Source organism: Desarmillaria tabescens (genome assembly GCF_030435595.1).
Source record: "Desarmillaria tabescens strain CCBAS 213 chromosome Unknown EV420scaffold_19, whole genome shotgun sequence".
Classification (NCBI taxonomy): domain Eukaryota; kingdom Fungi; phylum Basidiomycota; class Agaricomycetes; order Agaricales; family Physalacriaceae; genus Desarmillaria; species Desarmillaria tabescens.
Window position 1 is genome coordinate 557,308 of NW_026848318.1, and position 22,851 is coordinate 580,158.

Here is a 22,851-nt window from a genome sequence, read left to right on the forward strand (position 1 = left end):
AGAAATAGTCCCGGAGGAGTACCGAGAGTTCAAAGACATTTTCGATAAAGAAAACTTCGATGAACTACCACCTCGTAAACCCTGGGATCACGCCATCGAGCTGATTCCCAACGCCAACGCTAATTTAGACTGCAAGGTCTATCCTCTTAACCAGGCGGAGCAGGAAGAGCTAGACAGGTTCTTAGACGAGAACCTGTCCACCGGTCGAATTCAACCTTCGAAGTCCCCCATGGCCTCACCATTCTTTTTCGTTAAGAAAAAGGATGGCAAGTTACGCCCCGTCCAGGACTATCGAAAGTTAAACGAGATGACCATCAAAAACCGATATCCGTTACCGCTTATCGGGGAATTGATGGATCGGCTGAAGAAGGCTAAGTACTTCACCAAGTTGGACGTGCGTTGGGGCTATAACAACGTGAGAATTAAACAAGGGGATGAATGGAAAGCCGCATTCCGAACCAACCGTGGACTCTATGAGCCCTTGGTAATGTTCTTCGGGCTGACCAATTCTCCGGCCACGTTCCAATGGATGATGAACGATATCTTCAAGGATCTCATCGCGGCCGGAGAAGTATCGGTTTACCTAGACGATATTCTCATTGCTTCAAAAACCAAGGCGGAGCATCGCCGGATCGTGCGCAAGGTGCTGCAGATCCTTCGCGAAAACAAGTTGTTTCTTAAAGCAGAGAAGTGCGAGTTTGAGGTGGAGGAAACCGAGTACCTGGGGGTGATCATCAGCGAGGGGAAGATCCGGATGGACCCGGTCAAGATTGCGGGACTGCTCGATTGGCCGGTCCCTCGAAGGAAACAAGAACTACAGTCCTTCCTAGGATTCTGTAATTTCTACCGGCGCTTCATCCGCGACTACAGCAAACACGTGAGGCCCTTAACCTCCTTGACGGGGAAGCAGGAATGGCAGTGGGGGGAGGCCCAACAAAAAGCATTCGAAAAGCTCAAAGAGCTATTCCGCGAGGACGTGGTCCTCGCCATTCCCCTGGACGAAGGGAGGTTCCGAGTAGAAGCCGACTCGAGCGAAGGGGCGATAGGAGCAGTACTTTCTCAATGGCAGGACGAGAAGTGGAGACCAGTTGCTTTTCTCTCCAAAGCCCTCTCAGTCACGGAGCGCAACTATGAAATTTACGACAAGGAACTGTTGGCCATAATGATCGCTCTCGAAGAATGGCGCCAGTACCTCATGGGGGCGAGAGAAGATTTCGAAATCTGGACCGATCATTCCAACCTCCAGTATTTCCGTAAACCACAGAAACTCAACCGACGACAAGCCCGGTGGGTTACTGAGTTAGCGGAATATCAGTTCAGTCTACATCATAAACCGGGGGCTCAAAATCGCAAGGCGGACCTTCTATCCCGAAGGGCGGATCACGACCAGGGGAAGGAGGATAACCGAGATGTGGTAGTACTCAAAGCGGAGCATTTTAGAGCCCTCATCATGCCTACGGCCGAGGACTTGAACGAGCGAATCAAGGCGGCGACCCACGATCCTCGTCGCTGGGACAGAGGGATCTCTAACTCATTAAATCACGAGAAGGGAGTCTCTCGCGACCAAGACCTACTATGGTACGACGGACGAATCTATGTACCGGTAGATCGCGACCTCCGAGGTCAAATCATAGCCCTCAAACACGACCATGCCACGGCCGGGCATCCAGGCATTGACAAGACCAAGGAGTTAGTACTCCGGGACTATTGGTGGCCGAGATTGCGACGAGACGTGGAGGCATACGTAAAAGGATGCGACGTTTGCCAACGAACCAAAGCAGACCGTCGCCCCAAGAAGGCCCCACTACATCCTAACGAGGTCCCGGTTCGCCCTTGGACCCACCTTTCCGTGGATATGATCACCAAACTACCCAATTCCAAGGGGTTTGACTCTATCCTGGTGATTGTCGACCGTTTCTCCAAAACCATCATTCCCATCGCCTGCACAGAGGAACTCACCTCTCTTGGCTTCGCCAAGATTCTGAGAGACCGCGTGTATGTACCCTACGGGGTGATGCCAGAAAAGGTTATCTCGGACCGAGGCTCGGTCTTCGTCTCCAAATTCATGAAAGAATTCTACGCTCTCATTAACGTCGAAGGGAATCCCTCCACAGCGTACCACCCACAGACGGACGGGCAGACAGAGAGGGTAAACCAAGAAATCGAAAAATACCTCAAGATGTTCGTCAACGATAGACAAGACGATTGGAGTGAATGGTTGCCCTTAGCAGCCTTCACCCACAATAATCGCCAGCACTCGTCCACCGGGTATTCTCCGTACAAGGTAGTCTTTGGAAGAGATGGACAGGTTATCACCGCGTCACGAAAGCCAACAGTGGTTCCAGCCGCGACAAAGCTGGTAGCAGAGATCGAGAAAGCCCAAAAAGAAACGAAGACGTCCTTGGAGAAAGCGGCCGAATCAATGAAAAAGGCCTACGATAAACACAAGGAGCAAGCGGTGGAGTATCAGCCGGGAGACAAGGTGTGGTTAGACACCACCAACTTAAACCTCCCTCGACCCACCAAAAAACTCGGAGATCGTCGCGTTGGACCCTTTATCATCATTGCCAAAAAGGGAGCCTCCGCTTACGAGTTAAAACTACCAGTTAAATGGAGGATTCATAATCGCTTCAATGAATCCCTCCTGACGCCTTACGTGGCCCCCGCATTTCCCAATCAACCCCGTCCGGAGCGACCCCCTCCAGAGTTAATAGACGACGAGGAGGAATACGAGATAGAAGAAATTGTGGAACAGCGGGACAAGATTACCGGTCGAGGGCGTAACCGTCGTGCGATAACAGAATACCTAGTAAAGTGGAGAGGATACCCGAGGGAAGAAAACTCATGGGTCAAACGTTCCGATATGGCCAACGCGGAGGAGCTGGTGAACGACTATGAGGCACGCCTTCAACGGATTTATTGGGAGGTCAACAAACACGGACGGACAGTGGGGAGAGACGACAAAATCCCTCCGGAAGCTAAGACACCATACCACGACCCGGACACTCCGTGCGTCACGGACGTGGAAACCGTTTATTCCTCCGAATGCACGAACCCAAGGCATTCGGATGTGCAATCTGCAGTAGAGATGCGAGAAGTAACGGCAGAAGAAGCGGATGGGGTACCCATAGTGGAAGAAACTTCAACAGATAACGACTCCGATGTAGATTTCCTACAACGAGTCACGGAGAATTGGGACAAGAACGAAGATGATGACAACGATGATGATGAAGAAGAGGAGGAGTGGTCGTTTTACTCCGAATCACGACCTTCCTCATCGCAAAACGATTCGAGTGACTCCTCCATATCGGAGGAGTCCTAAATCATTACCTATGGTGTAGAAGGGGATTTCCACCGCTTACTTATAAGCATTGAACCCTTAGGGATCGCGGATCCCGACAGACAGTCGAGGCCTAACCGGCGCAAAGAGGCTTGGGATTTATAGGAACCTAAGTCCAGGGGGAGAGAGGGTCAGAGGCCGAACACACCGGGTGGCTTTTTATGGTGTAGCGGAGGTCCAATCGATCCTGTTTTAAAGCAGAAGTGAGCCCCTCGACTCGACGATGTGGAAGGGAGGAGATATTCTCATTCGGGACGAATGAGTCTTAAGGAGGGGGTAATGTTACGATTATTCTTTTCTTTTTCCTTTCTTTTCTTTTCTTACGTGTTCACGCTTACTCTATGTTGCGATCTCGGTCGGACGTTGCTGCGGCACTATCTTTAGCCTACGCAACGTGTATTTAAGTAGAGCCTCAGCTGGTCTAAACCCCAGCTTCGGCTAAGGTTTATTCTACCTAACATCGAAACTCCGTTCTTCTGACTAAGTGCTCCATCGACTTGCGTCGTCTTTGACTTGCTGAGTGTCGTCTACCGAAGTGCGAGTAGCGACCTTAGTACGATCTAAGTCGATTAGAGTTAGTGGCTAACAATCCTTTAGAGGGCGGAGAATCCCCTGCCATTCATACCGGTTTAACTTTACGGACATCGACGCCAATGCCATGTAGATTCGTTGGTATCTTGAAATGTCAGCAGCAATCTTGTCTTCTACTCAGTGAAATAAGGTATTTGCTTTAGTGCCATAGCGCTGTCCTCGGGAAAAGCATTGTCGCCACGCCGTGAGATAAGATTTTAGAAGAAGATGATCATGTAGCACAGCCAAGGCATCATTAGCCTGAGCAAGATGGAGACACCACTCATCGTCGACGATAGTGCTCTGGGTCAATGCATCAATAGCATTGAGCCTGAGGGCGGTAGAAGGGAGATAGAGAGGAATCTTTGAAGGCCACACAGCAGCTCCAACCATGCGGCAATCGTCATCCCGTGCATGTAGAAGTGTGGTCCTAGGCATGCATACCTTCTGCACATCAATCCATGCTTCAATTTTGCGGCTGATACGGTTCTCCTGGGCTTGAACTTTGGTGCGTTGTAGATCTGTTGAATGTAGACCAAGGGCGTCGATATCATATTGCAGTCGCACCCTGTCAAAATTGTCAGGGACGGCATCCCATCAGATGATACGGAAACATACTGGGCCTCTTCTAGCTGTAATCCTTGTGCAATTAACTCACTGGGGCTAACATCATGCCGAATTTCTACAGCAGAAACATTCTTTTCTTCTCTTGCGAGCTCCAGATGCACGGCATTTTCAGTCACAGCTAAATGGTACAAGTGAGAATCAGATATTGATGATGATGCAGGCAGACTTACAGCGCAAAGTCGGTGCAAAGGGATTCTGCTGTGTTCGATCGGCTTCCCATAAAAGGACCATTTGTCTCCATGAGTCGACAGATTCTGAATGCTCGACCCGCAAAGCATCCTCGTATCCTATAAACTCTTCAACATGCTCGATATGAGCTTTGACCGCCTCCTTCAGCCGATCACAAAGAGTATCCGCTGAAAACCAAAGGTTAGCTGATTCCGTTTGTTAAAAGAATTACATACCTAGAATGATGATCTTTCTCCAGTTGTAATCTCCAAAATGGTCATCCAAAGTGTCTCGATGAGCACCTGGACCCATCTCTTTGGTACTTGCTGCTAAAGCATTGGTAGCAGCCCAACCGCGCTCAGGAGCCTCGCCATCGGTGCGACCAACTCCGGCGGAGAAATTGAAGGAAAAATTGTCATGGCATTTCAAAACATGGGCTGGCAGATGGAATTTTGGCACAAGGTAAAGGATATTCCGCTCTGATTGCATCGGTCATAGTGATTCAGGATACTGGGAAATTCAAGTGAAAAACTTCTTATGCCATTGACATGCAATGTCGTATGATATCACCAACTCAGGAGGCGTGTCGTCTGATAAGGTTGATAAAACGAAGTAGTCCATATTGAGATATCTGATAATATGTTCAGAATTGAACATAATTTCTCATAAAATCCATACCTTTCGCCTTTCTGGAGGTCTCCGACTGACATAGGACGTTTCATATCATGTCGTCCGCAGACAACAGCACCAACCTCTGTTGCTGCGGCACCGTGTCCACCTCTACTATTTGCAAGCTTGACGGCATTGTGATTGTTACACGTACTCTTTTCTTCCTCAGGAATGGCCTTTCCGAATGTATCAAGGTGACTATGAAAAGCGGTTTCTTCAACGAAGTAAGCATATCCGAGATTGAGGCCCGGGTCAGATTCGTTGCTAGAGACGTTCAGTCGATGGAGCCGGAAATTTGCATCTATAGCCAAAAACAAGCGGTACAACCAGCGAGGAGCTCTTGGGGAAAAGTCAGGACCTAGGAACTACAAGCAAACTTGTAATGAGACGTACAGATTCTTGTTCCAATCTGGAGGTAAGTTGATGCTTGGTTGAGGGCATGCAGGACAACGAAGAGCGAGTTCACCCTGTTTAGTGCCTTGTATACCACTCGATTCGTGCCCACGCCCAAATCGTTTCAAAGCACGAATGTGCCGCCACTCTCGCATGACTCGAAGAAAAGCCTGGTAGCGGTCCTGACTCCTATAAGCAGCTTTGCATGTGGTATGAAGAAGCCTTACTGGAGGTGTGTACATCCCAGAGTTATCGGTCAAGCGAACCAATGTGTGATAAAACTCGTATGCGGATACCTTTGACATGAATGAAAGAAGTTGAAAGAAGTGAAGCACACAAAACGTGAAAGCGGTATGTGGGTATATCGTTGTCACGGGAAACAGCCATCGATGAAGTAGCTGAATGTGCTGTAAGATCCCTTGGGTACAATTGCAAAACGCCATGTTAACCATGTGGATGCCATCTATGTCAACAACAACAAAATCTGGAATGATTGCGGGAAAGAGGCACGATGTCCCGTGTTTATGGCCCAGTTCAAAGTTAAGCCTGAGTTGGGCAAGCGTCGTTCTTCAGAAAAATGAAGAACGCCACTCCTACCACATCTCGTCAAAATCATTAGATACATTGATCCTTATTGACACACCTCGATTCTATGCAGGGGCAAGCCTTTGTGCCCAGCAACTATGCAAGTGTGACAAAGGCGCCGAGTATCGACACAGGAGAGACAGCGAAATAGGCCTAAGTCGGTCTTGCAAGCGTCGCATGCATCATTGTCCTCCGTTTCAAACGCGTCGAGTTTCAAGATCTCGTCGAGGTACTCTGAGCGTAGCTGAGACCAGACGAGGAGTGGATGATCCTGGTGAGTAACATTAGTTAGACTTCGTGACACTGGTAAATATTAGACCTATGCCAAGCAGCCTGGAAGCACGAGTGGCACTCCCTTCCTCTTCACCATCCTGAACCTCGGCAGACGGAGCATAATCGGGATCTAAAAACGATCCTGAAGACAACTCTGCGATAGATGGGTACAGATCCTTATCCATTACAGGGTACTGAGATTCAAGAGCAGGAAGCGTCAAAGTTCTATGATGCGTACTGGAGCAAACTCGTACACCATCCTGTCCTTCCTTCGTCTCTGTGCTGAAATGAGTGTGTCGATAATGCTCAACAGCAGGAGCAGGGGGCTGACGCTCAGTGCCATCACTGACAACCAAGTTTCGTGCAGGGGCATGCTTTCCGTGCTTCTTGGGATTGTAGTTCCACATATTCCGTGAGAGGGAGAGAAGGAGATGGGTACCAATGTCACGTCATTTGGGTTAAATATTACTTCATCCTAACAGAGACTACGAAAAAGAGAGACGTTGTTATTTCGATGAAACATGTGAAATAGTGGTCCTTGTGGAACTGCGAGTGCTCCACGAGTGACAGTATATACAAAACACTTCGGAGTTGAGACAAGGCTCGTTTTGGACAATCAAAGGCTTTGGTAAATAACACGACGACCGCGTGAGCTAACTATCATCAGGATGCCTTTTTGGCTTCGGTACTCGATCACTTCGCCTCATACTGGATAGCTGTGTCTTGGAGGCTATATTCTCTACACGTAAGGAGAGCAGTGCTTGTCCTGCTTGCTTCCTGCAACCCTCAGCATAGAAGGGATCCCACAACGCGAGCATCTGAATAATCTTGAGAAGGTCCTAGGGTGAATACGGTGAGTCTATTGATTTGCGCCATGACAGAAGAACTTACTCTTTGGCGACAATGGTTCCAATGGCAAATCCCCGCAGCATCATTCAGGTCAGGAGCCTGCATTTCCAAGTACCAACGGTTTATCCAAAGTACCCATATGCGAGTTTGAAACTGTGCGAAGAGTCTCGGATTCTCCTTCGCAACAGCTTTCACCCTACGATATTCAGGCAAATAAGGCCTCAAAAAATCCCTTTTCTCCTGAGAGCGAAGCATATCTAATAACCGACATAAGAGACCTTACCATCTTATAGCCGAAGGTACCCACCTGTTCTGCCGACAATGATATCCTGTGAGTGATAGCATTTTCATTTCTTCTCTCGAGCTTATAAGGATTTTAGACTTGCGACAAAGTACAAAGTCTTGATTAGACTGTATACAGTCTCGAAACTTTGCAAAGTGAAACGAGCCCAAATTACATGACAGCTGTCAGTCACCTGTTGCCTTTTATGACACAGTACAAACTTTCGAGCTGACTTTGTACAGTCCCGTAACGCGGTTCCTTCCTTCCATGACAAAGTACAAATTCCTCAGTTGACTCTGTACAGTCTCGTAAGGCTGATCCCTTTTTTCTATGACAGTGCGCAAATTCTGCGGCCTCAAGTGATCCCCTGCTCCAAAGTAGTCCCTCGTGCCAGCTGTCACTTGGTATTCGCACCTCCGTTTTTTCAGCCCCCCCCTCATTCCAGCTATTACCATGGTTTCACGGCGTGTCTTTCAAACGGAGGAGGAACGCCGAGCAGCTCACAATGCTAGTAGTCGATGAAGTTATCAGAAGTAAATATAGTTATATGAGCTCTGAGCCATAAACTGAAGCTCTCTTTCCAGGCATCGTCATGCCATCAGTCAGTGTCAATGCGAGACATATCAAGCTGCTGAAAAGCCTAACAATCGAGTACAAAGGTATGTGAGATGATAACTCTTTTGATCGGGTTCTTACTCGTATGCTTCTAGCTGTTTGGAACCTTTGATTTGGCGGGTGGCACGACATACTGATATCAAGGTCAACTCGGGAGAAATGCATATACAGTATGTCTCTTGAACGTGTTCTTACTAGAGCTTAATGACTGATTTTGACTTCAGATGCAGTTCAGATCTAGCAGAAGCACTCGACCAACTAGAATGGCTATGGCAGCGGTTCAACTTGCTCACAGGAAACGATCCATGCCACTTTGTTGACAAGATCTACCATGCGTACATTGATACTATCGGTCCTACACGATTCAGGGGACGCCGACGTGTGATCGAGAATGTTCTCGCTCGACTTTCCCACTTCGAGAAGTTGGGATATGAATATGAGCATGTTGTTCTGAATAGCGCAGGAGTAGGAAAAGATATGGAGCGGGTGCAGTGCATGTTGAGGCCCATTCATCAATTAATATTTTGGCTCGAAGACTTGTTATGCGAAGTGATGAATAGTCCGGAGGATTTACAAGCGAGGTACACTAACAAAGAAATATCCTTTTGTAGTGATGATAATTAACTAATAGTATCTCTTTGCCACGCTAATCGTTTCACATTGTATGTACGCAGTAAGCTCCCTGGACCATCGATCGCGCAATGCCAAAAATCTTCCACCCACTCAACGACCTTGTTGATAGGACCACCTGCTTGTACCAGTGAATTATGCCTCGCACTCAAACCTTCGGCTTCAAGAGATTGATCTTGAATCTTCGTATAGGTGTCCCGGAGCTCATACAGGTCTTGCAATGGATCTACAAAGACACTGATTTGTCCCTGGCGTTTTGAGTTTGACTTGAAGTAAGCTCTCAAGAGCGACTCCGCATATTCACCAATAGACGTGCCCTGAATGAAGGAATTGAATTTGTCTTGAAGGGCTTTTGCCTCTGCGCTCAGTTTGGGGAATATGTTGGTGGACGGTATAGGTGGTATGGGAGGGGCATTGTTAAACAAAGGCAAGGTTTTAGCTTGACGTGTTAGGTATTTTCTCCTGCATGTGCACCGTTAATATATTTCCCAAGGATTGAGTCAATACGGTGTCCCCCTACCTTGTTTGAATTTCAAGTGCATTAGTCTTTCCAACTCTAGTAATGTGTTTGACATTCACGACAGTAGGCTCTTTGCTAGAGTAGTCAGAAGGTGAGAATGAACACTGGGGTGCTGGGTCTTGCAAAGCTCTGGCGTCGTAGGCAGCTTTGCGTCGGAGTCGGATCTGGAGCCTGTTTCTCAATAATTGTATCGCATATTAGTTGAGTTTTCATGGCAGAAGGGTCAATACATACCTTTCATAGTAGCGTTTGCTTTTCTCGCACACTGAATGACGCTTTGATTCAGTTGTGTGATATTTTTTGGGTGGTGCCATGCAAGAAGGAGAGAGAGTGGGGGTCGGTGACAGTATACTATAACGCATTCTTACCGCTTTCACTCTTTTGTCTGACAGTCTCACCGTATCATATACTGGCTTTGTATCTCTTCCTCTCAGTTCTAAACGACCCTCAAGGTACCATGGATGTATTAAAGAAGGTTCAGTCCTTCTACTGAAATATATTGTCTGTAGAATATACCTTTGGTGCGTCTATAATAGAACTCTCCCCCACGGTATTCAAATGAGTGTTATAGCATAAGAGCGACTAGGAAATGTCAACCAATTGTTCGCTATAGAAAACATTCTCATTATCTACAGCCTGTGTTAGTATTTTCGTGGTAGTAAATTCATTATTGCTAGTTGTCTCACCGAAACTTCACCTTCTCCTGTCGTCCAGTTGAAAAATTTCCCATGGAAATCGCATATATAAGGGCCTGCATTCCCAGTAAAACACACTTTTTCACTACCTTTTGCCTTCTATTTGGTGTGAACCACTTCTCGCTTTTCCGGTATCTCTACTGACTTGTATGGCAGAGTCAATGCATGACCTAATAGACTGTGGCACGGCAGTGGGTTTCTTCATCTATAACATGAGAACCTGCTCATCGATTGTAGTATCATCGTACGCACCTTGACCTTCCCAAACAACGGTTGCTCGAGCGATACCGTTTGTCTTATTTCGATGCAATACATGATGGTCGTTCCGAGCTGTGGTGGCAAGGGTTCATAGAAATCTACACTGAAGAACATCCCTGCACCGTGCTGGATCGACGCTTTACTTCGCAGGCCTGCTACGAAGAGAGCGTTCGCTTGTTGCGAGAGGTACGTATCTTCCAGCCCAGGTTGTTAAGAGAGGCTAATGGCAAAGGCAGGTATTAGAACAGTGGATGGATGTGCATGGAGGGAGGATTGCCAAGCTTACTGCTTACTATAGCACTAATGGCCAGGACACCAAACATGGCTCCAATACCTCTTGCCCCGCAGATGTCCTAGAGATGAAGAGTTCAGTTCATAACGAGAGAGAAGATCCTCAGAGCGATGATATTCAGCATGCTACCACTGGTCGCATTCTACAGTGGAGGGCCGGGGTTGCTGAGGCGTACGACACAGGACATATGATGGGTCTGATAGATAGAAAACCTTAGTTGCTGTATGCGCCAAGTGAGGGGAGAATAGGACCAGTGCTGACTTCTATAACAATTCGTATTTTCAAAATACTTTCCCAGTGACTATAGCATACGTGGTAGAATAGCTCCTCATACATACCATCAACCCCCAAGATACAGCAGATGGAATTAGTACCTGTACAATATGAGACTTTACAAAGTCAGCGTGTACAAAGTGACATAAAGGAAGCTCGCCAGTACGAGAATGTACAGAGTGTAGTTAATGCGCGTGGCATTGGTACGTATTTTCAAGTGACAGACACAGCCTAGCTAGGAGAAGGATCTAAGACAATCAGCATCCTGACCCATTGCAGGAGCAAGGTCCATGTACCGCTTTCCCATATATACTACGTTCCGATTTGCCTTGAGGGTAAGAACTTTCGCCCAATAACACAGACACCCAATCCTTGGATGCTCGTTAGGTCCATGAAATCCTTGGTGACAGCATTCTGTTCCTCTCTTCGAGAGCTGTGGGGAATGGCGCAATGAGCACAAGATCAAGGCATGCGAGAAAGAAATACTTAATAAAGAGATAAGTCTTTTATGGGCTATAAACAGCGGCGTCAGCTTTTAAACGAAAGGGGCGAAAATTTCTGAACAGAACTTCTCAGCGCTAAAGGTGGAACTTGGGCAACTTCGTGTCACGCTAAGCTAAGGGCGCATAATGATAATAGCGGTGGGCTTGCAGGTACCATTTTTTAAACTCCGATAACGTGCCGAACATCGACTGAAGACCACGAATTTCCTAAAGCTGCTGCAAATAAAATAAAAGTTAGATATATTATTCCTTCCAGACTGATAGACGTGCATCAAAAACTGGTGATCACATGGTATTTTTTTGGCCAACTGCTATCATATTCATATCAAGCATGTACAGATGACAATAAATAAAACAGTAAATGAGCAGATCTTTAATGAGTGTGTGGATAGATGAGATCGAAAAGAGATAGGTAAATGAGTGGACACTGTTGTATGTATGAATCAGTGGTATGTAAGGAAATAGGCACTACTCCCGATGATGATTGACATGAGGAACACAACAGTAAAAGACCAAGAGATATCAAGGATGGGCGGCGATTTGGAATTAGAGAATTTCCACGGCGCCGGTGGCAAGTGCCTCATCAAATGCGGCCTGGGCCGCAGCATGAGTTCCACAATGAAAAAAACAGGCTCTTCCGACGCCGGTCACCAAAGTGCTCACATTCTGCCTGCAAGAAGTTCAATAGAGGCTTGATGTTAAGGAAGAAGCAACGTACCAACCACGGAAGATGCCAACGGAACGGCCTTTCGAGATGATGTACCATGGCCCATCAGGACCCATCGTGACAGCTATGGATGCTGACTGAGGTGGACCAGGAGCAGGAGCGGCGGGAGCAGGGACGACGGGAGCAGGAGCAGGAGCGTGGACGACGGGAGTGGGAGCGACAGGAGCAGGATTGACGGGAGCAGCAGGATTGGACAAATGAGCTGCCAATGCAGGAGCTGCAGCGTGAGTGCGAATGTGAGGTAAAGGTGCGGTCATGATAGGGGCACTCGGCACTTGGGCAGAGGCAGGCAGGACCGGGCGACCTCCAGACCTCGAGCTTGGAAACAGGATACCCATCATCGATGGGACTGCTGAAACAGGGACGATGTTAGGAAAGGCGCAGTTGCTGCAGTGAACAGTGAGTAGTGGGCCTGCCCCCGCTGCATCTGCAGAAGCGTGAGGATGCGAGGCGGGTTCGACGGCAGCTGTACAGAAAGTTAGTAAGGAGCCGATCTAAGACTAGACGAACTTACCATCTGTAATCGGAACAGATATGCTGAGTGCCGAGAGAGCTGCGGCGAGTTGCTCGAGAGAAAATTGGGTCATTGTTTTGTTGGGTGTGAGTGGGTGATTTGAAAGAGAAGAACTGGGTGACTAACATCGGGTTAGTTTGAGAGCTTTTATATGACCAAGGGTAGGGGACTTTACAAAGTTGAGAAAGCCACTTTGTAAATTCTCGTTGACAGGTCATACGCGACTTTGTACATTGTCGTGGTATCATGACTTTGTACATTCTCGTGTTTTTGACACTCTGTACGTCGCCATGTCATTGACACTTTGTACATCGCCATGTGCCCAGTGTTCACACTGATTATGCAAAATGGAATTATGCGCCTGTATTTTTTTCACTTCGAAACCTATTCCCGCCGTCATACAAGTTCACATCACACAAAAACTGACTCACTGTACGTGAAAGCGATAACTCTAGAAACAAAACTGATGTTAACGATACAGATTCCTTACGATGGCAAGACAAACGAAGAAATCCAAGCCGGAAGGCGTGCGATACACTCGAGTTTCTATCCCTGACATACCAAAATGGGATGCGAAAGCGAATCGCGATCTTCCTGACGACCTGTACTACGGCGGTGGTACGTGAATATTGCCTTCATTTTGAGAATGAAAGCTGAAGATCCCCCGTTGTAGGGAGTGAATTTTCTTTCCGTAACCCAGTATGGATAAACGACGTAGGGCACGGAGCTTGGGACGACGAAGGACCGGGCCCAGACGAGAAAAATTTAGCCAGTAGGTGGACTTGCTGGCCTATGACCCAATATCTCCGGCACCGTCGACTGGCTCGTTTAGCAGCTTCGGAGGCAGGAGAGGTGCAAAAGTTCTTGGGAATGGTCGCGAACCACTCTATGCACTGTTGGCCGCCAGTGTGGGAATTAATGTTTATAGACTACAAGGGACACTCCAGAAAGTTAGCTCTTCAACTTATCGGCGTCAAGGATTCTCCCAAAGGCATGCCTTTTCCAAGAATGGATAAAGGGTTTCTCGATCTTGGCCCAGATTTAGCTCTCGACGGGTGTGAGCTGGTCATTCTTACGCAGGAAATGAGGGATACATTCAGCCAGGTACTGGAGCAAAGGCGTATTGTGAGTTTCCAACAGTCCCCATTCCATTGCGATCTAAACACTGTATATTAGCGAGTGAAACAATGGTTTCCCAATAACAAAAGGGAACTGACTGGCGGCAAGGGCCTCAAAGCTATACTGAAAACGGACATTGAGAAGACGCGCCTTCCCCAGGCGAAGCACGTCTACTCACGTATGCTCTACGCTAAACGGGGTCTCCGTGAAAAAGTCGTAGCTGAAGCGGCAAGAACTGGAGAGCCTCCCAATAGTATCGCCGTTATCTCTCGGATGACTAATGCAGAGTGGAAGAAGGAGACACCGGAGGTCAGGGCTGAGGTCATGAGCATACAGTCAGAGCAGAAGAAGCAGGTTGTGGCAGTGAAAGCTCATCGCTACGACGACATTGCTTTTGCTACTCAGCAGAAAAAACAGTAAGTTATTGTATTCATGTTGACAATATGATTCTTACTACGGTATAGGGCGATCGAAAGATTGGGGGGGGGAGTTTAAGAAAATGTTCAGACTGTTTGAGGCCGTAACGGGTTGGGGATTCGTCGTTGTTGGTGCTGGAATTGACTCCGGTAGTGAAAATCTGAGAAGCTGCAGGTGAGTCCACAGCATAGTTGACAAGATACAGGCCTGATTATAGCACAGCTGGGAGTATGGGACGGGTCTTGCATCTGGTAAAGAGTTCTTTGACAGTTTCGACAGAGACGCAGCTGCAGGCCTGGTACCGGGAGGTTTGGTGGGGGACAAATGCCAAGCTGACACATACTACAGCGGCCCTCTGCTCGCTCATATGCGAAATACGGAACATACGTCGTACTTTACTTGATTCCACTGTTTCCAAGTTCTGATCGTGGGTGTATACAGGAGTGAAAGTGCAGCAACAGAAGCCTCAGGAACCCGTGGCATCGTCATCATCTATGGATGTTGATCTTGTAGCACATGATGTTCCAAAAGTGGCACCAGGCAATAACAATTCAAATTTGCCTCCTGTGAACAATCTCCTGCCTGACGAGTCCCTTCCTGGTGAGCCCCCTCAGGAAACATCATCTTTGGATACCGTGGATGAGCCCTTGCCCGACGAGCCCCTTCCTAATGAGCCTCCTCAGGGAACGTCATCTGCAGATGAGCCCCTTCCCCTTCTCTCATCAAATCGAACCCCAGACTTGCCTGTTCCATCAGGTTCTGAGATGGACGTAGACTCGCTCCTTGCCGCTTGGAATAGCGGCCAATTATCTATGCCTAACGCGAATTCCATGTACTGTCAATCCTCTCAAAACAATTCGGTATCCCAAAACAATGCCCTGTTCTTTCAATCCCCTCAAGGAAGCCCGGTATATGACGATTATGCCCTTCTTCAGCTTCTACATGATAACTCGTTCCCCGTTACTAATGAGTTTCAACCTAATATACCGGCACCGTCGAGTAGCAATAACGTCTGGTCGGATTCCTTCTGGAACAGTTATGGCCATATTTCACCTGGCCCTTCCTTGCTCAATCCCACATACTCGAGCTACAATTCATCCCAAACCGAATCTAGCACGTCTTCCATGGCATTTACTTCGTCATTATCTCCCTCCTTCGTTGCGCCACCCTCCTTTCCCTCCACCGAATCTAGTATGTCTTCTATGGCGTTTACTTCGTCATCCTCCGTTGCACCATCCTCCTTTCCCTCCACCATCATGCCATCCGAGGATGTGGAAATGTCAGAGGTTGAGACGATATCGGACCTTGCAACGAAAAACAAACAACAAGAGCCTGTCCAATCCAATCGAGCGTCGGCTGAAGTCCATCCTCGCACCCTTTCGAACAGATCAGCTGAACAGGTATTGGCACCTGTGATCCCCCAGCAGGCCCGAAACCGTAAACCACCTGGCCCTAGAGAAGTGAAAACTCTCATTGGCAGCGAACAGAGCACCCCTGTTTGGCAACTTCAAAGCCTTGCTTCAATGCAGGATCCCACATTCAGCGACAATTGGGCGAAGTTGCTGGACAAGTGGGATGCCTTGGAGACCATCCTGAGTAAAGAGAAGTCCTCAGTGCGTTATTCGAGTCCTTAAATATACCTCTATCTCATTCATTTTATCAAAGGGAAAATTACAGGCGCCTAAAAAAAGGCCAAGTGTTTTGGCTGTATGGTTGGATGGCATTCACTCGTTTAGCGATCTTCTCTCTATTAACGATATCGATCAATTTGGTGATGCTATGGTAATGTGGTGGAATTCAATTCAACCAAACTGGAGGCAGAGTGCAGAGGGGCTGCCGCTACGCAAGTACGATGATTCATTTATGTGTCTGCGCAAAGGAGGCCAGAATGGGATTGTCACGGTGATATTTGGTCTTTTCTGGTGGAGAAAGAATCTGGATGATCCATCGCAATGGTCTGCCTTGATAACAGACATCAGTGATATGTTTGACGCTCTCCTCAATGCTACCGGACCTGAAAAGCGTCGTATTCGATAAGGTGTGCTTCCGACTGTTTTGTTACTGGTGTAAATGAAGAGCTAGCAATATTCTTGGTATTTATGACTGTACATACACATCTATAGTAGGCAATTTACATGCAGTATACCTTTGATTGAAACAGAAAACCAGAAAACTGATGTCGGGGAAGTTTTTCGAATTTTAGAGCCGCCTTATTAGATACTTGCGGAACTCTAGGTTTGCATGAAACCAGAGTCCAGGTTCATCGTTCAACGTCAGTGATAATCATTAAATTTGGCAAAACTACTTGTATCAAGGATCGAACCTCAGATGAGGCAATACCATTTCATCGATTGAGCTAATTTTAGCACTGCATAGTAAATTGATGTAACCTCATAGGCTTCGTGCCTGTAACAGTCACAGTCACAAACGTCCTCGTTGCGGATGCCACGCATTCATCTACTCCCACCCATGATGTCCTCCACCACCATTTTTCTACTCATGCTTCAATGTTTACCTGTATTTCGTGATATTGGATAGCATCCCAAGCAAAGTGAGCAGCTATACCTCACACCTGTACCATGGTAAGGCCCCCGTCCTTTTCCATAACAACACACTAACTCTTGTCCACAAACAGAGTTCACTGTCGCCTTGACTATTTACTACTTCCCCTGGTGTAACACACTACCTTGCTCATCAGGTATAACACAATTTGCCCTCACACTTCAAGTTCCCATCTGTAATGGTAAGCATTGTCACTGCTGCTCCTCCCCTGATTTCTCACTCCTGTTACAGTAAATATCTTGCTGTCTGTGATAGTCCTCTCCATGAATATATTGAATATTCGCCCACTCCCCCCATTCCAAGACCTTAGCGCTTGAGTAAGTTCTAGTGCCCCTGCTACCTTTCATAACTAATTTTTCTCCGAGCATGTTCCTGGCATTTGCTGACGGACTTTGAATACTCACACTTGCCGTAATATGCTGAGCTCCACCGGCTGCTGACATGACCATGTCGGTTACTCCAACACCGGATGATCGGAATGAATGATTCGTCAGCCGGCCCACCCCCATGAGGTCATCAGCTCCGTACTCAGATAACATCAGGCTGACTGTCCCGTTCAATGCCAATCCCGCTCCGTTAGCATCGTCACCGACCTCGACCTCGATGTTTCAATTTTATCACCAAAACATTTGTATTAATGAAACAATGACAACTCAATCTTCTCAAGATCTAACTTCACGAACATCCTCTCGAATACCCTTACAACCAGCAAGTTACTCCTGTGCCGGCTTCCATCCTTTCTCTCGTGCAATCGCCATAACATCAGGCTCTGTACCTGGCAGCCAATACTTTGCCATACCACGTTCTTGCCGGTATACCTGGCGACTCGTTCGACTATCCCACTCATCCATGAGCCTAACTTCAAGGTGATTGTCACTGTCATCCATTCCAGACCCAACGTCAGCATTGACGCTCGCCTCATTGACCTCCAGATTGGACCCTAAGTCGCCCTCGATGACTTCGAAGTGATTTCCGCCACCATTCGTTGCAGATCGACCTTCGACATCCGCGCTAGCGCTATTCCCCACCAAACGACGTTCACGATATCCACTGCCATTCGTTGCAGATTGACCTTCGACGTCCACACTAGTGCTATTCCCCACCGAACGACGTTCACGACCATGAATTTGTTTAACGACTTTCTTCAAGGCATAGATAACTTGTCTGTACCGGCCCATCACCTACTGTCAACAGCTTTGAACGAAACCAAAACTCACCGAGCCCCCGTGTGCAATCTTCTTTTCCAGACCATTGCAGTTCCTGATCTGGGAGTTTGATCTGGGTAAGTTATGTCAATATTTTCTAATACTCAGTTCATTTCACTCACTTGAAATTAGACAAAAGAGAAATATCATTGGAGCGTAGTGATGAGAGAATTGAGGATGAAGTGCTTGCGTGGTAATGTGGCTTCTTTGATGGCTGATTTCGTTGTAGTGCTATAAATAGTTCTCTCCTCGAAATACCAACCTACGAGTCCCATATCACTTGGAAAATTGTTATTTTAAAAATAATTTCATTGCTTACATGCAAAACAATTACTTTAAAATTCCTCATTTTCACCCACAACCACTTCAAATTTTCCCATCAAATGCCACGCGAGACAATCCACAATGGGAAGCAAACCGGGTTCGTTTCTGCAACCAGACCGGACCGTTTGAGCTGTTCCCGAACGTTGAATCTGAGATTCCATCTATGCCTTAGATCTAGAATTTTTTGGTCTGTAATAGGTAGGCGTCGGGGGAAACCTCACCGCTGTCATCGCTATCGTACACGATGATCAGAAAGCGCGGCGGGGAAGGGCAAATAGATACACACATGCTGACAAGTCCATCAATGGTTCCGCAAACTGTACAGATTCTGTTTCTACGAGAATGTACAAAGTGTACCGCCCACGGTAGGTACTGGAAAATTTGCAAAATGGCTTGCACCATAACTACCGTGAAAAGTACAGATTGTGGACACTAAGGGTTGGCTCCCCCTGGCCCCCACAAAATGATATATAAATCAGATAACCTCTTTTCTTCGTGTATATAAAGGTACAAACGAATATTAAATGCATTTTTCAGTTCCGCAACCCAAACTCGTGAGTGCGTGAGCACCCAAACCCATGAGCCACTCACATCATTACTCGCCAAGTCCGGCCGGTGCTCCCTGCTGGCGCCGCTAGGGCGGGGCTCTCGAATAGTTATTACCGCATGCTCGAGAATGTATCGGGACCAATACAAAGTTCTCCTAGCTCCATTTGTATACCGGTGGTGGAAGCCCCAGATCCTGCGGTTCCGTGGAATAATGAGGCACAGTGGCAGTTCGAAGTTCGAACCACTGTTGGTGTCACGTGATATCGAACCTTGTGGTTTGACTTTTACCACGACCGTCGACGATGACAGCAGACCGTGCTATACCGTTCGGGTTCGGGACTTCATTTTCTCGGAATGGCCAACAGATTTTAACACAACTATGATATGTTAAACACAGCCAGACAAGCACATATTTCATCTACGCGACATTTTCTACTTTTTTTTTGCTGAGTGATGGAGGCCAACCAAGCCACAGTGTCGTCACCCAGGACCCTGTGAATCTATCCTCCTATGAGAGTGTAACTTTCACTCTCCTGCGTACCATTTCTGTTGCCCTATTAATTGTCTCATCCTCAGGACTTCCTATCCCGAGCCTGGCAGTTACAGACTGATATTGGGCCCTTAGCTTCAAGATTCAAGACAAACTGCCGCTGTGGTAAAGAGCGTCCGAAACGAAACACAACAGCCCTATTGAACGACGCGGAAAGATAAGGATTGCGGCACCGGGGAGTCTTTGTTGAGTGGCTATTTGTAAAATCGGCAACGGCACATCGCCACCCAGAGTTTCCACAGCTAACGGCAAAACAATACCAGATATCACCCGCAGCTTTAGCTGAGCCTACATCATGGAGATCTCTTTTCTGGCGTTCACTCTCCATTCTCGCAGCCGCAGGACTATGAGCTTGGAAGCTCAGAGAGATTGTTTCGTCTAACACCGAATTCGCTTCGTTAGCATTGGTTTATTGTTGACAAGCTCGTATATCCGAGCCTGCATCTTGAATAATCATTGACAAGAGCACGGAGTACGAGTGGTGCTCACAAATTCAGGACTATCCCTGTGCAAAGTAAGTAGATCAGGATGATGGCTACGATCTGTAAGACTTCGAAAAGGATAGCTCGATTTCACTGAAATGCTCAAGTGAGAGTGGTCCAATCCTCCCAGCTGTACATGGATCAGCGATGATTCTTTGGAAGACCTGGAGTGGAATGGAAATTGAAGTCACTCGATATTATCGAGGAGGAAGGATAGAGCCTCGTCCCAGAGGACTTGTTCTCAAGTCGAGGGCTGTTTGCAGACGATGATCTCCGAAGATACGTCAATGACTTCAAACCTATCGTTGTAATAGTTGACTGATAAGGCCTTCTTCCACAGCTCGACTTTGTTATCTCAGGCAGCACTAATATTGAACAGTTATTAGTAATGTTGGAGGGATCGACAGTCATAACTTGTGCTCGAACAGAGTATTCATTGCCCATAAGATGTGTCAGAAGGTGAAAACCGATGAAGCCTGTGACTACAATTGTAACTATCACGCGCAAGATCAACAACCCTCGGTAACTGTTCGTAAAAGATGGACACAATGAGAACCACATCAATGGAAGTACTAACGAAAATCAGCTTCGAGCTCGAAGACATGAATCTTGTAGTGGTGATATGATGAAAGAAATAGTCGCTGCAGTACACGCCGTTTATTGGTTCCACCCTTGAAAGTTGGTACTGATTTCAAAGCGGTTTAAGTCTGACAAGCGTCGGGAAGTAGCTTTGTAAGGGCTCTAGGTTGGATATACTTTTGCGTACAAATGACGACAAGGTCAGAATACCTTTATCACTTTGCGACATATGATTCTCCGTATTGAAAGCAATTGGCTGTTCAGTGTTAGAAATAATTCAAGATATAGATACAGACTACACTTACACCGTAGTACAATGAGAGTCCAGATCGAAAAGACTCTAAGCAGAATCTGACGTTCCTTCTCCGCTATCCCTGCCAACGATCCATTTAATGGCGTTCCCAACTTTCTTCCCCACACACATCACCTTCCTGACGAACCACCAAGCCCCAAACACCAAGAATTGCAATGACATCAACACTCCCACCAAGAAGGACATAATCAGCAACCCTGCCGGCCACACCGTCCACGCAACCACGCCCAAAAACCCCATCAACGTCATGCCCGACAATAGCACACATATCATTGGCACCCTTGCCGATAATGAAAAGAAAAAGTATGACTTAAACTTATCCCTGGAGCGCGCGCGAGCAGTTTCAAGCGGGACGAAGTTATAGCGAAAAATGAACCAAGCATCACAAAAGATGCCAAGGCCACAGGCAGTGGAAGACATGGCGATAAAGGAGCGTGCAATGGGGCTGATGGGGAAAAGAGTGTCGGGAGAGATAGAGAAAATAGCAGTGTCAACCCTACAGGCGGCAGTATCAGTATGAGTACATGAAAGGTCTAGGAAAGGGGAGACATACGCAGCCAGCGCAGTGAGGAGCCCACCAACATACGACCATTCCAGTTGCTGTCGCGAAAGCGCCTGCTCACAATGGGACTCGTCTCTCAGCTCCCCATACATCGTGAAAGATGCGACAATGCGCTGGATCACACCCATGGCAGGGAGGTCCGGAGGCTTTTCGGTTTCTGAATACTGTGGTAATATCGGCGGGGCGCTGTTGAGGTATGCTTCGTCGTCTATGAGAAGGGGATTCAACTCGTCATCGGAGTCTATTATATAAGGCTGCAGACGCCGTTTGAGTTCATGCTCATTGGGAGGCGGTAGAATGATGACGTCGCCTTCGCTGGGCAAGGTAGGTCCTATGCTGGTGGGTGTAGGAGGCATGCTGGCCGAGTAGCATGCTAAAGGGAATTCAGTATCAAAAATTCTTAAAAAAACCCTTTTGCCTCACATAAGCTGCCATCGTCGGAAAATAGTTCTTCGTGGTGTAGCTTGGCTATCGACGGTGGCCGCACACGGAGAGATAACTTAGGCCACATCCCTGGACGGGCGTTTTTAAGGCGTTTTGCGGTGGAGGGTAGAGTGTTTAGGCGAATATCTAGACCTGAACATTCGTCAAGTCAATAATAGGAAGCACTAGCAAGCGGACCCACTCACATTTTCCAGCCTCGTTTTGCTCCTTCACGAGATCGCGCAGCATATGACACGCGTTTGCGACCAGAATTCTCTTCCTCTTCTTCTTCGATTGAGAACGGTGCCAAACTTTGATGGAGATTTTGGAGTGCGGGGAGACGTCGTGACTGAGGAACTTAAAGATTGAACTGTAATAGAATATATGCGCTCTTACATGTAGAAAACCTCCTTCTGATTAGGATTTTGGCCATCGCTTCCCAGGGTCGTTTCATGGCACGGCGTCGCGTCGCAATCAACTGAACCACCCTTGGACTCGACTTGTATGGTTATTATGGGACGCCATGATTTTTCCGGTCGTAACAGGTGCAAGCCGCTACTCCGAAGAACTGGATATTATCGACATTAATATGGATGAATGAAGTGCGACTGTCGGTCGACACACCTGTAAAACACCAAGGCCTTCAAGGTGTTGCCCCTGGTCAGCCTACTGCATTGAGAATGTGAAGAATGAACTTGCTCTGGTTCATTGATAGACATCTGCGTGAAAATGTCAGCAGTAGAACGAATACAAGTGGCAAGATGTTTACCAGCAAATAAATGAGAAATAGATAAGCATTCACCAAAAACCGCAACCTGGTCTATACCGTCAATAATGAGTTCACCGCTGGCAAGTAGTCAATTCGAAAGAAAGGACTGAATAGCGACCAAGTGGAAGTGGCGCGGAGTAGAGAAGTATAGAAGAGGCAGTGCCGCAGTGGTCACTCCATGGTTACGGTGATCCGGCCCGTGGTCCGGAATCC

General features: G+C 47.3%; 9 protein-coding genes across 9 annotated transcripts; 2 read left to right on the top strand and 7 right to left on the bottom strand.

Annotated features, from left to right (window-relative positions):
- Nucleotides 1-4,048: 4,048 nt before the first annotated feature.
- Nucleotides 4,049-5,194, bottom strand: EV420DRAFT_1643405 (uncharacterized protein; the record flags this gene model as incomplete). Its single annotated transcript, XM_060477508.1, has 4 exons — nt 4,049-4,478; nt 4,529-4,655; nt 4,708-4,893; nt 4,942-5,194. 4 exons carry the CDS (start codon nt 5,192-5,194, stop codon nt 4,049-4,051), a joined length of 996 nt encoding a protein of 331 aa, XP_060330352.1.
- A 30-nt stretch (nt 5,195-5,224) lies between these two features.
- EV420DRAFT_1620865 (uncharacterized protein) lies at nt 5,225-6,998 on the bottom strand (the record flags this gene model as incomplete). Its single annotated transcript, XM_060475623.1, has 6 exons — nt 5,225-5,336; nt 5,384-5,713; nt 5,768-5,949; nt 5,995-6,334; nt 6,409-6,515; nt 6,864-6,998. 6 exons carry the CDS (start codon nt 6,996-6,998, stop codon nt 5,225-5,227), a joined length of 1,206 nt encoding a protein of 401 aa, XP_060330353.1.
- Nucleotides 6,999-7,278: 280 nt separating this feature from the next.
- EV420DRAFT_1480222 (uncharacterized protein) lies at nt 7,279-8,212 on the bottom strand (the record flags this gene model as incomplete). Its single annotated transcript, XM_060469652.1, has 4 exons — nt 7,279-7,464; nt 7,517-7,731; nt 7,782-7,803; nt 7,991-8,212. 4 exons carry the CDS (start codon nt 8,210-8,212, stop codon nt 7,279-7,281), a joined length of 645 nt encoding a protein of 214 aa, XP_060330354.1.
- A 780-nt stretch (nt 8,213-8,992) lies between these two features.
- On the bottom strand, nt 8,993-9,836 carry EV420DRAFT_1643409 (uncharacterized protein; the record flags this gene model as incomplete). Its single annotated transcript, XM_060477509.1, has 3 exons — nt 8,993-9,464; nt 9,523-9,693; nt 9,757-9,836. 3 exons carry the CDS (start codon nt 9,834-9,836, stop codon nt 8,993-8,995), a joined length of 723 nt encoding a protein of 240 aa, XP_060330355.1.
- Nucleotides 9,837-10,250: 414 nt separating this feature from the next.
- Nucleotides 10,251-10,984, top strand: EV420DRAFT_1643410 (uncharacterized protein; the record flags this gene model as incomplete). Its single annotated transcript, XM_060477510.1, has 4 exons — nt 10,251-10,323; nt 10,374-10,408; nt 10,455-10,661; nt 10,712-10,984. The coding sequence occupies 4 exons, from the start codon at nt 10,251-10,253 to the stop codon at nt 10,982-10,984; spliced, it is 588 nt and encodes a 195-aa protein (XP_060330356.1).
- A 1,105-nt stretch (nt 10,985-12,089) lies between these two features.
- Nucleotides 12,090-12,857, bottom strand: EV420DRAFT_1480225 (uncharacterized protein; the record flags this gene model as incomplete). Its single annotated transcript, XM_060469653.1, has 3 exons — nt 12,090-12,213; nt 12,262-12,736; nt 12,785-12,857. 3 exons carry the CDS (start codon nt 12,855-12,857, stop codon nt 12,090-12,092), a joined length of 672 nt encoding a protein of 223 aa, XP_060330357.1.
- Nucleotides 12,858-13,275: 418 nt separating this feature from the next.
- EV420DRAFT_1643412 (uncharacterized protein) lies at nt 13,276-16,357 on the top strand (the record flags this gene model as incomplete). The annotated part of the gene is made up of 8 exons (XM_060477511.1): nt 13,276-13,402; nt 13,458-13,909; nt 13,961-14,319; nt 14,411-14,494; nt 14,543-14,618; nt 14,669-14,710; nt 14,776-15,933; nt 15,986-16,357. 8 exons carry the CDS (start codon nt 13,276-13,278, stop codon nt 16,355-16,357), a joined length of 2,670 nt encoding a protein of 889 aa, XP_060330358.1.
- A 716-nt stretch (nt 16,358-17,073) lies between these two features.
- On the bottom strand, nt 17,074-18,134 carry EV420DRAFT_1480227 (uncharacterized protein; the record flags this gene model as incomplete). Its single annotated transcript, XM_060469654.1, has 3 exons — nt 17,074-17,481; nt 17,701-18,046; nt 18,100-18,134. 3 exons carry the CDS (start codon nt 18,132-18,134, stop codon nt 17,074-17,076), a joined length of 789 nt encoding a protein of 262 aa, XP_060330359.1.
- Nucleotides 18,135-20,732: 2,598 nt separating this feature from the next.
- On the bottom strand, nt 20,733-22,807 carry EV420DRAFT_411252 (uncharacterized protein). Its single transcript, XM_060482011.1, has 8 exons — nt 22,639-22,807; nt 22,569-22,588; nt 22,494-22,510; nt 22,266-22,437; nt 22,076-22,218; nt 21,870-22,016; nt 21,438-21,819; nt 20,733-21,380 (listed from the first exon to the last, which is right to left on the bottom strand). Exons 2-8 carry the CDS (start codon nt 22,586-22,588, stop codon nt 20,912-20,914), a joined length of 1,350 nt encoding a protein of 449 aa, XP_060330360.1. The 5' UTR covers nt 22,639-22,807; the 3' UTR covers nt 20,733-20,911.
- Between the last annotated feature and the right edge of the window lie 44 nt (nt 22,808-22,851).